At 32.1% G+C, this 15922-nt stretch overlaps 1 protein-coding gene across 1 annotated transcript in view; it reads left to right on the top strand.

The window, feature by feature from the left end:
- LOC126733522 (vacuolar protein sorting-associated protein 33A) overlaps positions 1-15922 on the top strand; it is a 31727-nt gene that overhangs the window by 864 nt on the left and 14941 nt on the right. Inside the window, exons 2-4 of the mRNA XM_050436856.1 lie at positions 4302-4451; positions 4502-4709; positions 4766-4869. Coding sequence (XP_050292813.1) covers positions 4302-4451; positions 4502-4709; positions 4766-4869 — 462 coding nt within the window. The remainder of the gene's footprint in view (positions 1-4301; positions 4452-4501; positions 4710-4765; positions 4870-15922) is intronic.

Below are 15922 nucleotides of genomic sequence, written 5' to 3'. Positions count from 1 at the left end.
CTTCTATATTAGTTTTTTTTTTTTTTAAATTGAAATACTTTATTGAATACTTTACAAACATCATATAACAGTAATAATTACATATAAAGTTACTATAGACTAGTTAAAATATATCATAGTTTTTAGTAAAAACTATGATATAATTATAAACTATCATAAATATAATATGAATTATAAGTTTTTAGTAATAACTTTTACTTAAAGTTTACATAGAAGTAATTTTGATCCCTTTATTTATATTTTATTAGATTTAAATGATTGTAACAAATTTTACTGTTCCTTAGCTGACAACCTAACTAAGACTAAAAAGCGCTCCTCTCAACTACCTAGTCAATGTAAATATACCATTTGCATTCTCTTCTCAATTCACCAACTCAAATGAGTTGTTGATGGGGTGAAAAATCAGAATGCTTCAGGATATAATGGTATTTCCCTAAAAATCCTAAAATAGCTTCCTGAAAATTCTCTTTCTGCATTGACACTTGCCGTTAACTCCTCTTTTGCTAGAAGAAGTTTTCCCTCTCGCCTTAAGTTTGCCAACATAATACCAGTTCACAAGGGTGGTGACTCTGTTGATCCATCAATAGGCCAACAGACCAATTTCATTGTTTTCCACTCTGTCCAAAGTAGTAGAATGCCTAGTCAATATACACATCACAAAGTTTTTTACTGACTTCAGCATCTTAAACAAAATCAGTTTGGCTGTCAATACCAAAAAAGCACTGCAGATGCAGTATTCCACTTTATGAGGATTCTTCTTAATTCCTTGAATCAGAGAAAGTCTTTGGCAGTGGTGTTCTGTGATTTATCAAGTTTAACTATAGAGCAAATGATGTTGTGTTAACAAAAGTGGATGAGGAATTAATGTGAAATTAAGTTTCTCCAAGCATGTAGCAAAAATAGTTTCTGATTCTGCCAAATTGTTGGGTTTCATTTTTTGAAACTGTTGGCATTTTGAAAATATTAATACTTTAAAACTACTGTTCTTCCCTTACATATGGTCCAAGTTAGAATACAGATCTTTAATTTGATACCCAATTTATAGATCAATATCACCTGATAGATGATATTGAGGTGAAAGGTGTCTTTCCGGCAAGACCTTTGGATAGTCAATTATACTTAATAAATTTAATATCATACCCTTAGCAAAAAGAAGATAAATTATTTCCATAAAATTCTTATATAACCTTAAATAGTAATGAAATAAACTCTAAGTCACAGGTCTCAAATTTAACTTGAGTTTAACTTAATTTCAGAGTTTATTTCATTACTATTTAGTGTAAGCCGGTGTCTTTGAGAAAAGATGGATTATTTCTTGGAATTATATAACCTTATTCATGATAAGATTGACTGTCCCACCCTTTGGGCTGGATTAAATTTTTGGCTGCCAAGAATAAACTCTAGGCATTTTAGATTACTTTATGTAAATCCTGCCAGGACTAATATTTTGTTTAAATCCCCTGTTAATATAATGTGTCAGAATTATATTAATAATAATTCACATGAACAGTGAGATATTTTTCTTGACAGTTTAAGGGTTCTGAGTCTTTCTAGTATGTATATAGATAGTCTGTTTAAGTACATAGAATGTTAAGGATTTTTATTTTCCATTTTTATACATATTTTGTTATTTTCTTTTTTCTTTCTTGCTTTGCATGTGCTGAAGTACCAACTTCAACATATTAAATTTGTTTTTCCTTTTTTTTTCAAATCAAATTCTTTCCTGTAATTGGGTAACAAACCTGTTGGAAATAAATGCTTTTTTTAAATTTTTATCAAAAGCATTTAATTTGGGCTTGCATGAATTAAGTATTCTCTATTAGATAACACCCATTTGGTCTCTATCAAGAGCAGAGAATCTGATAGCAAAATTATTACTTGTGTTGGGCCCAACTCTCTTCCTGATTTACATCAATAATAAACCTAGATATTTCAGGAAAGATTGGAGCTTTTGCTGTAGATTGCCCAGCACAGAGGTCACTGGATGTGTGGACAACCCTCTCAATCTGCAAAATATTATTGCTCTTGACGTGCAAAATATCAAGGATTGGTGTGATGCTAATCAACTAGCTCTTAACCTCAAAAACCATTGTTATTGTATGGACGATTATTTTCCCTTGTTGGAATCACATTTACACTATTGTATTCCATTCTGGGATTTCTGTACCCAATATTTTTTTCAATTCTCTTTTGTTCTAAAAGAAAGAGCTGTTTGGCAAATCAAATTTTTTATTTCCATCGACATCATAACAATGTATAGGAATTGTCAATAAAAAACTACAATGCTAATAAAAATAGTATAAAATTACAAAGATATGAAAGGAAACAAATTTAACTTAATGTAGTCAATAAATCTACAGTTCGAGAACTCTGTCAACGAGTAAAAAGGACAGTCAGCTAACATGGTCTTAAGAGCCCTCTTAAAAGTTGGAAAAGTCTCAGCTCTTTTTATTCTACATGGGAGATGATTAAACATTTTGAGAGATGTAATTTCCGAACCATCCTGTACCTGCAACAACCGGGTAAAAGGGATGTATAATTTATCTGCATTTTGAGTTTTATAAAAATTAAGATCTCCAGATCTCATGTGGTTGGAAAGATTTTTATGTACTTGACATGTACACTTCAAGATATAGATGTTAATTATAGTTAGGATTTTTTCTTTTTTAAAAGTACCATGGCAAGTTTCTCTGAAGGAAAGTCGTACGTACAATGCGCTTTTGATTTATTAGCACTCTCCCAATACTGGAGGAATTACCCTAAGCTAATAAGGCACAGGATAGAGTGGAACTCACTGAGGCATAATAAAAGCTTTTAAGAGTATATGCATCCACATAGTCTTGAAGCTGCAAGATGGCATAATTGCTGCGGGATAATCTATTGCACACATATTCCACCTGAGGATCCCACGATAGATGTCTATCAATTACAATTCCCAAGAAGGATGGAGTGGAGTGTTGTTGGATGAGGCTACTTGATGACTGCTCTCTAAGGAGTAAGCTCCAGTCCTGAATAGCTCGAATCGCAGTGAAAATAATGAAATTGGTTTTCAAACTATTCAAACAAAGACCATTTTTCTGGCACCATCCCGCAATATCAGCTACACACTTGGTGGCTTTTGAGTGGATAGACTGATAGTCAGTACCCGAGACAACTGCTGATGTATCGTTATCGGCAAAAAGTGTTACGTAGCTGTCATTAACCAGGAGAGGCAAGTCATTAATAAAAAGTAAAAACAAAATGGGCCCAAGAACACTACCCTGTGGAACCCCAGTGACGACCAGTCAGATATGGTCACATGACCACTAACTTTCAATCTAACAGTCTGGGTTCTACCTGTCAAATATGATTTAAGCCATTTATATGCCAGACCTCTTATACCATAGTGAAAGATCTTATTTAATAGTAAAGCATGATTAATGGCATCAAATGCTTTAGTAAGATCAAAAAAGATATCAACTGATTTTAACTTTAATTCAAAATTATTCAATATATTTGTATAAAGAGATATTATAGCATCTGATGTAGAGAGTCCAGACCTGAATCCAAACTGATGACATAACAATATAGCAAAAGAATCTAAAAACGCAATAAGTCTTCTTTTAAAGGATTTTTCGAAGATCTTAGTTACTCACTTCTGCTGTCTTCTTTTTTATGAAGAGGTATGAGAACAGCTGTTTTTAGCTCTCTAGGAAAATATCCAAACTGAAATGATAAATTCAGAAGATAAATTGCAAATTGCAAACCACTATTCATTGAAAATAACATCCTTACCCTACCAACTCTTTCTGTTTTGGAAACAGTGTGTATTTTTTACAAACATTTTTTTAATTTCTCAAATACCAGAACTTATCAAACACGCCAGGAACATAATTTATGTCTGCCGATTCCTCACTTTAGTTACATAAAGGACTCCATATAATATATAACCACTTGCCGTTGACTGTTGTTGTATTGAGAATTTGAACATGTCTGACATAAGTGCAAAAATCTTTTAATTGACTTTTATTCTGTTGATGAATATTTTTTGTTTAATCTCAGTCTAGTCTCTATTAGGCTGTTAAGATTCTGTAATTTGACCAAAAATTGTATTCATTTTATTGTCATTGTTAAATGTTGCTATCCTTGTATTTTATTCTATATCTATCTATTTAATACTAAATTGCACGCAGAAAGTGATTATTAACATAGAAATTAAACGAAAAGATGCTCAAGAGCTTCAATAATGTAAGAAACATTGAGGCTAATTTACTTGAACATTAACCATTACAGCAAAATAGTCTAAATTCAAAATAATTTAGGTCCTGTCGGTCTTGTGGCCGAATATATAATGTTACGAGAACATATGGTAAAGAAAATGTACCCTTTAAGGCCCATACCATTGCCCGACACTGATGTCGACCATGTCATATTCATTTCGAGACCTAAATTGCATTTAATGGAGTACATCGGTAAGTTGTTTGGATTCTAAGAAGTTAGGGTTATAATGTGTTTTTTAAAGCGAAAAATGTAAAAGATGATGCTAAGAGTAAATACAGTTCCAAGAAGCAGTACCATCTATTTTTTGTACCAAAAAAAAGTCTACTGTGCGAAGAGACTTTAAAACGTCAGGGGGTGTACGGAAATATGATTTTTATAGAGGAGTTCAATTGCCAACTGTTCCCCTTCGATGCCGATGTCATTTCAATGGAAATTTCTGAAGTTTTTAGGTGGTGATTGACTCAATTAGGGGACAATTTGATTTTTATGTTTTATATTTTTTTAGGGAATGTACCATAGAAAATGATCCTAGTTATATCTATCAAACTGCACAGGCGATTATTTTTTTACAAAAGTTATATGGGCCAATACCAAGGGTTTGGGGAAAAGGTAATGTATGATTTATATATATTTATTTATTTATTTATAATGCAGCAACAGCGAAAAGGCCACTGACAGATACAATTCTATTAACTAATATTTCAATTCTAATAGTACTAAAAATTTAGGTAAAAAAATTTACTACTTTTATTAAAAGTAGAAGTAAATACTATATTACTTCTACTTTTGGAGCCAAGTTAATTGATGTTCTTGTTACTTCGGCTCCTGGCTTAATCACGGATGTGCAGGTTATTAATATGGATGACATATCCGATCACTGTTTAGTATTAAGTAAGTTGAACCTTGAAAAAACCCGTACACTAAAGTCTTTACGTACTTACAGGGACTATTCAAATTTTGTTTTCGTAGATTTTCTTAATGACATTTTAAAAATTAACTGGCAAAATATATTTAACTTTACTGATATTGACGAAATGGTAACTTTTTTCCAAAAAAACGTAATTGATGTATTTGATATTCATGCGCCCTTTAAAACCTCCAAGTTCACTAAAAGAAAAGCTCCATGGATTACTGACAATATACGATTTATGATGAAACTTAGACAAAAAGCCCTCACGAAGTATAAAAAACTAAAAACTGATGCTGCGCTTAATGAATACAAACAAATTAGGAATTTTGTAACGGGTGCAGTACGTAGCGAAAAGAAAGCCTACTTGAATAAACAATTTAAATCTAACCCTACTTGTTTTTGGAAAACATTGAATTCTCTTAACATAACATCTAAAGTTTCTCCTTCCATAATTATTAGCGATTCTCGAAACGCACCTGATGGACTTAATTCTTTTTTTATTAATAGCATTCCCAAGGTAAATACGGTATGCACTAATAATGGCCTTAAAACTAAGTATACCAATAAAGTACACCCTAATGTTAAGAAACTATTTCAATTTAAAGAAGTTTCTGAAAAGCAAGTTGAAAAAATAATTTGTAGTATAAAATCTACTGCAACTGGTTCTGATGGCATTGGTATTAAAATGATTTCACTTTTAGTTCCTTATTTAACACCCTATATAACTTTTATAATTAATAAAGCACTTGTATTATCAAAATTTCCATCTGAATGGAAGAATGCTGATTTACTGCCCATCCCAAAAAATAATACCCCTACGGAATTTTCTCATTATCGACCTATAAGTATATTGCCAACCCTTTCCAAAATATTGGAAAAGGCCATGTATATGCAATTAAATGATTTTTTTAGACTTAATTCCATAATTCCTAGTACTCAGTCAGGGTTTCGATCGCAGCATGGTACCATGACAGCACTATTGCATGTATGTGATGATATTTTTAGTGCTTTGGATAATAGAGAGGTTACTGCATTAGTGCTGCTGGACTATAGCAAAGCGTTTGATACTCTGGATCACTCACTTCTTCTTACCAAACTAAAATATTTTGGATTACACGAGTCGGCGCTGAGTCTACTTTGTGATTACTTAAGTAATAGAAAGCAAAGAGTGCGCTTAAATTCCACCTTTTCAGAATATTTAAATATTAATCAGGGAGTTCCTCAAGGCAGCATTTTGGGGCCACTACTATTTTCGATTTATACTTGTGATTTTTCTGAATTCCTGCATAACTGCAAGTCTCACCAATATGCAGATGACGTCCAACTCTACTCAGCTTTTCCGATAAATGAACTGAATACTGGCTTAGCACGCATTAATACCGATTTAAATCAAATTGTACAGGTGTCTAATTTTCATGGGCTGGCTCTCAACGGTACTAAATCTAAACTATTACTTTTTGGAATGCCTAAATCTTATCATTTGAATTTAGATGGAAATATTATACAACCATCTGACTGCGAAAGAAACCTAGGCATTCTTCTTGATAATCAGCTTAATTTTGTAAAACATATTTCCAGTATTTTACAAAAAGCCTATTATAAATTGAGAATTCTATACATGCATAAGGATATTTTATCTTCTGATGTTAAACTCAAATTAAGTGATTCGTTGGTTCTCTCTTTAATTAGCTATGGTAGTGTACTCTTCTGGCCAGCTCTTGCTCAAAAGGACAAGTTAAGCCTACAAAAGCTACAAAATGCTTGCCTAAAGTTTTGCTACGATAGAAGAAAATTTGATCACGTCACCCCGTTATTTCTTGCCCCTGGCTGGTTGAATTTGGATGAACGTTATAAAATTAATATGGCTGTTCCTGTTTATAAGGTACTCCATAATAAACTTCCCCAATATCTATATGACAAATTATCCAGTCATAACAGCATACATGGCCGTGAAATGCGCCACTCTGCAAACCTTTTGATACCAAATCATAGAACTTCCAAATTCCAAGGGTCTTTCAGTTATAGTGCGGTTAAGGTATATAATTCATTGCCAAATAACCTTAAAGCTAAAACCTTGGCTGTCTTATTTCGAAAAGCTGTCAAATCTTACTTTTCTAACACTGCGAACTAATAACTAAAATATAAAAAATATATATTTCATTTAATTTTAAGTTATATCACTAATTACTTTTTTCTTTTATAAACTAGATATAATTATAATTATTTTAATAATTAATTACGTCATGTGATATAAGCAAAATTCTATTTTAGGTTTCTTATAATTTTAGGCTTCTCTTTTTTTCTTTTTTTCTGTATGTTTTTCATAATGTTTAAAACTTATTCAATTTATTTATTATTTACATTGTTATGCTTTCGTATGTTAAGTTAGCAGTGCGGTTAGATAGAGTAGCCCCAGGCTAGATCTCGCCGCATTTTTGGTTAATAACTTTTGTAACTATTTTCGTAATATAAAGGCATTTATTATTATTAAAGCAAATCCTACACAGCCAAAATGGCTTAATCATCTTGTAAAAAAAATAATAACTATACCTCTAAAGCTTACATCTGAGAATCAAACAGTCTGTCATTTACAAGTTTTGTGAATCCATCTGAGCTAATTAAATCCAACTCCAAGTCACTTACATAAATATTAAAAAAGTGGCACATTTTCAAATTCATGTATTTGATGACATAAAGTAATAGGTATAATTTTAACTTGACTCTATTTTTTAGAAAACTAAATATGTGTCAACAACCAGTATATTTGTTTAAAAAAGTAATTTATAGGGAGGCTGTGCATAATCGCTTATTGCGAGATAAAAATTATTTGCCACAACATAGAACTTCTTTTTTTAAAAAGAGCTTCAGTTATAATTGTGTTAACTTATATAATAACTTACCTCTTCAATTTAAGGTATGCAATACTGGTTATTTAAGGTCTAAGTACAAGAGGTATTTATTAGATGTGCAGTAGATTTTTAGAACTTTTTTAGTGACAGATATATTGTATGTATACAGTGTGACCCATTTGTTTTCGGGTCACCGTGATAAAAAGTTTATTTTTGGTGCGATTTTGCTCGGGTTTTTTTTAAATGTTAGGTCCAGAAAAACTGCATCATTATAACAAAAAAAAATTCTGCCATGCAAATTCCAAGGCCTATTAATGTCAGTTTTTAAGGGCCAAATTTTAAGAAACCATGATAGGCATTTTTTTAGCAAAAAATTGTGCACACCACTGGATTCGGCATCCCCCAAAACGGCCTTATACCAAATTTCACCAAAAAATATTAAGTAATAACAATTTTATGATAAAAAAAAAGAAATGCGCTTTACTTCTAAATTGTCTCTAAAAATTATTGAAATATTGAACTCAATCAATCAATGCTTTATTATCATAAAATTTAAAATTTTGTCGACAAAGCTATTATTTAAATAAATCATACAAACAAAATATACACAAAGACAAAACAAAAAATTACAAATATATAAAAATAAAAAATACAACAAAACATACAAAAAACTTAACAATTTTATAAATTGTTTAGGTCACATTTCCTTAAAATCTATAAAATATATATACATTCACTTGTATACAAAGTCGGCAAAAGGCAGTTGTTAACAAAAACATTATTAGCAAACTACTAATTTGTTTATATAATATACGAATATTATTTATGTACATTATCATAACAACATAAACAAATTTACCAGTGTTTAGGAAGCGCGTGCTTAAAATTACATAACATTAATTATTAAAAAAAGTCGTTTACTGTGTATAAGGCTCTCTCCAGCAAGTATGATTTCAGAGCTTTCCGAAATTTGGAAAAAGTTGTTATTGATTTGATTTCAAATGAGAGATGATTGTGCATTTTTTTTGCATTGTAAAGAATGGATCGTTTAACTAGTTCTGATCGTGGGGTTGGTAAATAAAGATCGTACTCTGCGTTTCTAAGAGGATAATAGTGAGATGGCCTTTCTGACATATCTGATAAGTGCTTGCGGATTCAAATATAAATAAGGAAGGAAGAGTAGTAATCGATGTGGATATCCCATTTTAAAGAGTTGTCTACCATCAGTCCCAAGAACTTTACGGAATCAACGACCTCCATTCTGTTGTTATTAATTACAAAAGGTTGCAACGCACCGCTAAATGATAATACTCTAGTTTTTGAGACGTTAAGGCACAAGAGATTTGAATCGCACCACGATTTAATGGTGACTAGGTCACGAGATATGGTTCTACGAAGAGCCACCATATTTAAGTTGCTCCAAGAAAAACTAGTATCGTCCGCAAAGAGACAAATTTTACCATTTATGTCCAGATTAGCAATATCCTTTATAAATAGAAGAAACAAAATAGCGCCTAGAACTGAGCCCTGAGGTACCCCGCATTCTATTGGCTTGCACGAAGACGTCATCGAATCAACCCTAACAAACTGTTTCCTGTTGTTCAGGTATGACATGAACCACTCGAGAGGTGTTCCTCTAATTCCATAGTGCTGCAATTTATTAATTAGGATATTATGGTTTACACAGTCGAAAGCTTTAGAGAAATCACAGAAAATTGTTGCTGTAGAGAGGTGGCTGTTTAGGCTGGAGTATATATTATTAAAGAGGGACAACATAGCATCATTGGTGCACTTGTTACTTAAGAATCCGAACTGATGCGGGGTTATAATTTTATATTTAAGCAAAAAGGATAAAAGTCGTTTCTTTACCAGTCTTTCAATAATTTTCGATAATGTTGGGAGAAGTGCAATTGGGCGATAGTTCGAACATTGATCCTTCTCGCCCCCTTTATGTAAAGGAATAATAATTGCCGTCTTAAGGCAGCTTGGAAAGATTCCAATTTGAAGAGACATATTAATCAAGTTGGTAAGATGGTTTAAAGTGATATCCGGGAGATTTGAAAACATTTTGAGCGTTTGACCATCAGCCTCAGATGAAGATTTGTTTTTAATGTCTTTTATTGTGCTGCGTAGTTCTTCTAATGCTATGGGTGTAAGAAAGAAATTATGTAAATTCTCATTAGCGAGATATGAGAGAGGATCGTGGGAAGGAGTTACGGTATTCATGAGATTTTTGGCTACATTTATAAAGTAGTTGTTTAAGTTATCCGGTGAAGTGGGGATTGTGATAGATGGAGAAGCCTTATCCCTTAATTCATTAACAATAGACCAAGTTTCCTTACCAACATTTGCAGAATTAGAAATCCTTTTATTGTAATAGAGGTCCTTGGCTGCCTTTATTGTTTTATGGTAAATTTTTTTGTACAACCTTACGTAATCGTGGAAGAACACACTGTCTGAGAATTTTTTTAAGTGTGATAAGGAGCGTATATTTTTAGAAGACAAGCGTAAGCCTTTAGTAGACCATGGTTTTTTTTGTTTAATTTTGATGGGTCTAAGAGGAAATGAGTTGGATGCCAAATCAGACAGTGACTCTATTGTGTCTAAAAATTATTGAAATATTGAATTGTCACATTTGACATCTAACTGTCAAAAGTGGTAATAGAACAAGTTTAGATAGTATTAGTAATCATGGAAAATTTAAATTTAAGAGAAAAAATTGAAATTGTTCGTCTTGTTGGTGGCAACACGCATTCGATGAGAGAAGCTGCTAGAGAATTTAATATTAGGCATCTTGATAGACCAGTAAGTCTAAGTACTGTGCAACGTGTTTTTAAAATTTTCAATGAAACAGGATCTGTTTCGAAAAATCTACTTAAAAATAGACATAATGGATGGCGTGGGCTCAGAAGAAATGAAAATTACATTTTGGAATATTTTAACGGCAATCCTCGAAGTAGTATCAGAACGGCTAGTTTGGTCCTTAACATCCCCAGAGAAAGTATAAGAAGATGTTTGCAAATAAATAACATAAAAGCATTTAAGCCAAAATGTTTGCACACCTTAGAGGATGGTGACCAGGCAAGAAGTAGAGTTTTGCTATTGGCTTCAGGGAGAATATTTAAACAACAGAAACTTTCTAGATGAAATCATTTTTAGCGATGAAGCCGCTTTTACCACAAATGGCGTAGTCTCCAGTCAAAATTGCCGCCACTGGTCCGTGCAGAATCCAGAATTTATAATAAATGCAAGGAGACAGTATTCGCAAAAAATTAACATTTGGTGTGGGATACTAAGCGACAAAATTATTAGCCCTTTTTTCTTTAATGGTAATTTGAATACAATTGAATTTTTTGAATTTTCTTCAGAATGAATTTTCGAACGCATTAGAAGATTTACCCTTAAGATATCACCTTAATTTGAAGTTTCAATTAGATAGTTGTCCTGTCCATAATGCTCGTTTAGTAAGAGACTGGTTAAATCAACATTTTGAAAACTGTTGGATAGGATGAAACAGTCCTTTCGTTGAGTGGCCACCGAAATCCCCTGACTTAACGCCACTCGATTTTTTTCTCTGGGGCTTACTTAAAGAAAAAGTGTACAAATGAAGACCTCAAAATTTAGAAGATCTACAAGTCAGAATAATCCAGGTTTGTTCAGAAATTACTCCAGAGCAAGTCCGTAAAGTTATTTTAAATGTAGGCAAAAGGAATGTAAAATGCATAGAAAACAATGGTGAATTAGTAGAAATTTTAAAAATTTTGTAGCGGTTAATTTTTAATTTTTTTGTTTGTTGTTTTTATTTATTTGTATTTATTTTTGTTAGTTTATTGTTTGTTTTTATTTGTATTTAGTTTGGAATTGATATTTGCTTGTATTATCTTTGGTCAATTTGTTTTTTTCAAGGCTATCTACACATTTTTAAATGTAAATAAATGCATAATTTCCCTTTTTATTTTTTGTTATAAAATTGTTATTACTTAATATTTTTTGGTGAAATTTGGTATAAGGCCGTTTTGGGGGATGCCGAATCCAGTGGTGTGCACAATTTTTTGCTAAAAAAATGCCTAGCATGGTTTCTTAAAATTTGGCTCTTAAAAACTGACATTAGTAGGCCTTGGAATTTGCATAACAGAATTTTTTTTTGTTATAATGATGTAGTTTTTCTGGACCTAACATTTAAAAAAAACTCGAGCAAAATCGCACTAAAAATAAACTTTTTATCAGGGTGACCCGAAAACAAATGGGTCACACTGTATGTATATGTACTGCATTGTTATATTGTTATGGTTGGTTAAAACTGTTTTATCCACAGTGTTATCTCTTAAAAGCATTCTATTGGACTTTCTCTGTTAACATTTAAAGATGGTGAACTTAATATCCGGAGAATTGGTTGAGTGGAAGAATGGCCAGGAGGCTAAACTTCGCCAGTTGCGCTATTCTTGTGCATATGATGTGAGTGTACATTTTCATATCTTTTTGCATTGTATGTGCAAAGAAATACTTCAATAAAGGCGTTATTTATTTATTTATATATTTTAATATAAGTTCGTCGATTTAAGAGTAGTACTAAAATAAGGATATTTAAAAGATTTAAAATTACAATAGTTAGAACTAAGTGAAATAAAGATAAAAAGTAAAAGACACATCATTTAAAATTAACTATACCAACAGACTTAACATTATTAAAATAAAAACTTATATGTGATATCGGGGTCATTTTATTACATATTGGATTTTTTTCTCAGGCAATTATTTTCTGGAAAAAAACGCTTTGACCCTACCTTGAGAAAACCTTTTATATAAATATGAGAAATAATAAATTTATTTTAAGTGGTTCTCTTGTTATAGCCAAAAATGTTCATTAAGGAATAGTAAAATTCTTGATAAATGTAGTAAGATCTTGATGGCTAAAAAATTGCTTCAACCAAAACCGGTATTATAAAAAGAATCGTATATGATATACGTATATTCTACAGTGTAATAAATATACCTTGATCATATACGGTTGATAAATATGCCAATAGTTTTACTTTAAAAACTGTATTTTTGAACCGAGGTAATGAAAATTCTCTCTTTATCTGTATTAAAAAAAGGCACAATTACTGCAATTTTCATAGCGATGCGCCTTGCTTTCCAGAAATAAAATAGGGATCTTTCACGTTTTACTTGAAAGCCTTAAGATTATGTGAGAAATGTATACAGTGTGTCCCACTTAATTATAGCCTTATAGCCTATAGAATTTTTGTTTCTTGACCAATTTTCAAAAAGTTTTTTTCGTTGGATAGATGGTCACAAATGGCACTTATGAGCCAAGTTCGACATTTAGAGAAAGCAGGTCATGGCCTACTGTATCCAAGTTTGAAGTGCGAGAAATCGAGAAGTAGTATTAGCGATATTTATTTTTGAAAAATGGTACTGTTTAACTAAAATTTGGTACACTTAAAACATAAGTGTACCAAATTTGATTATGATAGTATACAGGGTGTTGAAATAAATTGGAGTAAAATTTTTAAAAGGCGCAATAACATTCTTAATCAAATACGAATATTTTTAAAATTTTTGGCTAATTGGCATGCGTCTTGAGAACACAAAGGTTGGAAATATCCTTCAATGAACAACAATCGATCATATTATTAGTATTCGATCATATTATAGTATTCATAAGCTAGATTGGGTAATAAGACGAAAAACAGTGATTTTTCAGAAGAATTTCACGCTAAATAGTAATCTCATAATCTTTAATTACACCTTTAATGGTGAACAATATAGAGTACCTCATCAGAAGAATGTAGGAACAATTTTTGAGTCTTTCATTTTCTAAAGTATAAAATGCCCAAAATTTTCTTTCTTTCTTTAAACTATTCTATTTTTGTTTAAAGTGACATTTTAATCCTTAAATCCATCTTCCGAAAGCCTTGTCCATTAATGCAGGCCATACACGCTACGGTTTACCGGAGAGGTTTACCTGTACAGGTCGATTTTTGGTCGTAGTGTGTGTGTGTGTGAGACATTCCGGTTTACTTTACCGGACAGAAATTTAGCAGTGTTTCACTATTCTGCTTCCCGTGACGACGACGACGATCTTCTAGCATTAGTAGGACTTGCGATAGTTTTAAAAGTAAACAGTGCCAAAAAAGTAAGAAAGAAGAGATCGCAATGGTGTATTGCAAGATTGGCTATTAAAAAGGAAATCCTTTAGTCATATGAACTTGTTAAAACAATTAAGATTTGAACCTAAAGATTTTCGAATGGATGAGAAAACCTACTTGAAACTACTTACCATGGTTACACCATTAATAATAAAACAAGACACTGTTATGAGGAGTAGTATTTCTCCACACGAAAGATTATTGGTTACTTTAAGATTTCTTGTGACCGGCAGAAGCTACGAGGATCTGAAATTTTCAGCAGTTATATCTCCTCAAGCTATTGGAAAAATCATTCCTGAAACTTGTGAAGCCTTGTATAAAGTCCTAAAGAAAGAATATTTAAGGGTAAGTAAAAACACTCTTATTATGAATATTATTATTTATTACAAACATTGGAATCTGCTCTCATTCGGATAATACAACAAAAAATAACTTACTTATTACTCAAAATCATTAACATTAAAGTTTGTAACCAATTGCCCAGCAGAACCTTCTAAACTCGTCAATTTATTGGTTTTACTGGTCTGGGGTTCAGGAATAGTTTCAGTTTGAAAGGAGCGGGAATTAGAATTTTGGAGGTTACCCTGAGAACTGTCGTTACAGATGTTAAGAAGGGACTGTGATTGTGGAAAATTCTGTGAATGTTGATTTGTTTGTTGAAAATGCTGTGAATGTTGTGTTGCTTGTGACTGTGGATAATGCTGTATAGGATGACTTGACTGTGACTGTGGATGATACCGTTGACTAGAGGTAGAACAAAGGGGCGGGCTGGGGCTTGGTGAAAGATAATATGAGTTATATGACCTAACTATTAGAAACTGGAGACATTGGACGAGAATGAGAAACTTGTCGATAATGCTGAGCAGAAACATAGTTTGGTTGATGGTGTCTCATCAATACATCGTGTATGTTAATATGCGCGTGCTCGGCAGTAACATTTCCCATTTCTGCTTCAAAGAGCAGATCGCTAATTATTTTTTCGGCTACCAATATTTGTTTCCTATCTAAGGCCTTTAATTTTATTGCCACATTATTCGCAAAAGCTGTACACTGATCTTCTGATGCAGGAATTAGCCGGGGGCGTTTAAAATGGTCCCTTACAGATTCTAGCACATCATTTGCAAGAGTGTCGGTTTTTTTTGTTTTTTCTGACGATTTTGCAGATGGACGTTTTGAATACTTCTGTTGTGTTTCTGACTGTGACACCGGGACAGGAATATCCTGAGATGTGGCATTTTCTAACTCGGGACCTAGATTTAAATCCTGGTCGGATTGGTTCTCGTTTTCAACTGATAAAATTTCGTCACCAGTTTGAGACCTTGAATCTCGCTCTCCTAAAAAATAAAAAGCTAATTAATTGACAATTGCGACAATATACCTGAAATTAAAAATAACATTATTGTACCTATTATAGTATTTTACAATATAATTTGTAGTATACATATATTTTTTTTTTTTTTAGTTTCCTAAATCCGAAGAAGAATGGAAACAAGTATCCAAGATGTATGAAGATAGGTGGAATTTTCCTCATTGCCTTGGTGCAATAGATGGTAAACACATCGCAATCGAGCCACCAGCTTATAGTGGATCATATTATTATACAGTGCATTTTTTTTATCTCGGGTCATAGGGTTTTACGTGTAATATTTTCAACCTTATGTCAGAACCTGTTCTATTTAATCGATAGGATTGAAACTTGGAACAAGTGAAGTTTAAGTTAACAGACTTTAAAAAATCCCATTATTTTGCAA

This window comes from Anthonomus grandis, chromosome 2 (assembly GCF_022605725.1).
Source record: "Anthonomus grandis grandis chromosome 2, icAntGran1.3, whole genome shotgun sequence".
Taxonomy (NCBI): Eukaryota; Metazoa; Arthropoda; class Insecta; order Coleoptera; family Curculionidae; genus Anthonomus; species Anthonomus grandis.
This window is presented reverse-complemented; position numbering and strand designations above follow the sequence as displayed.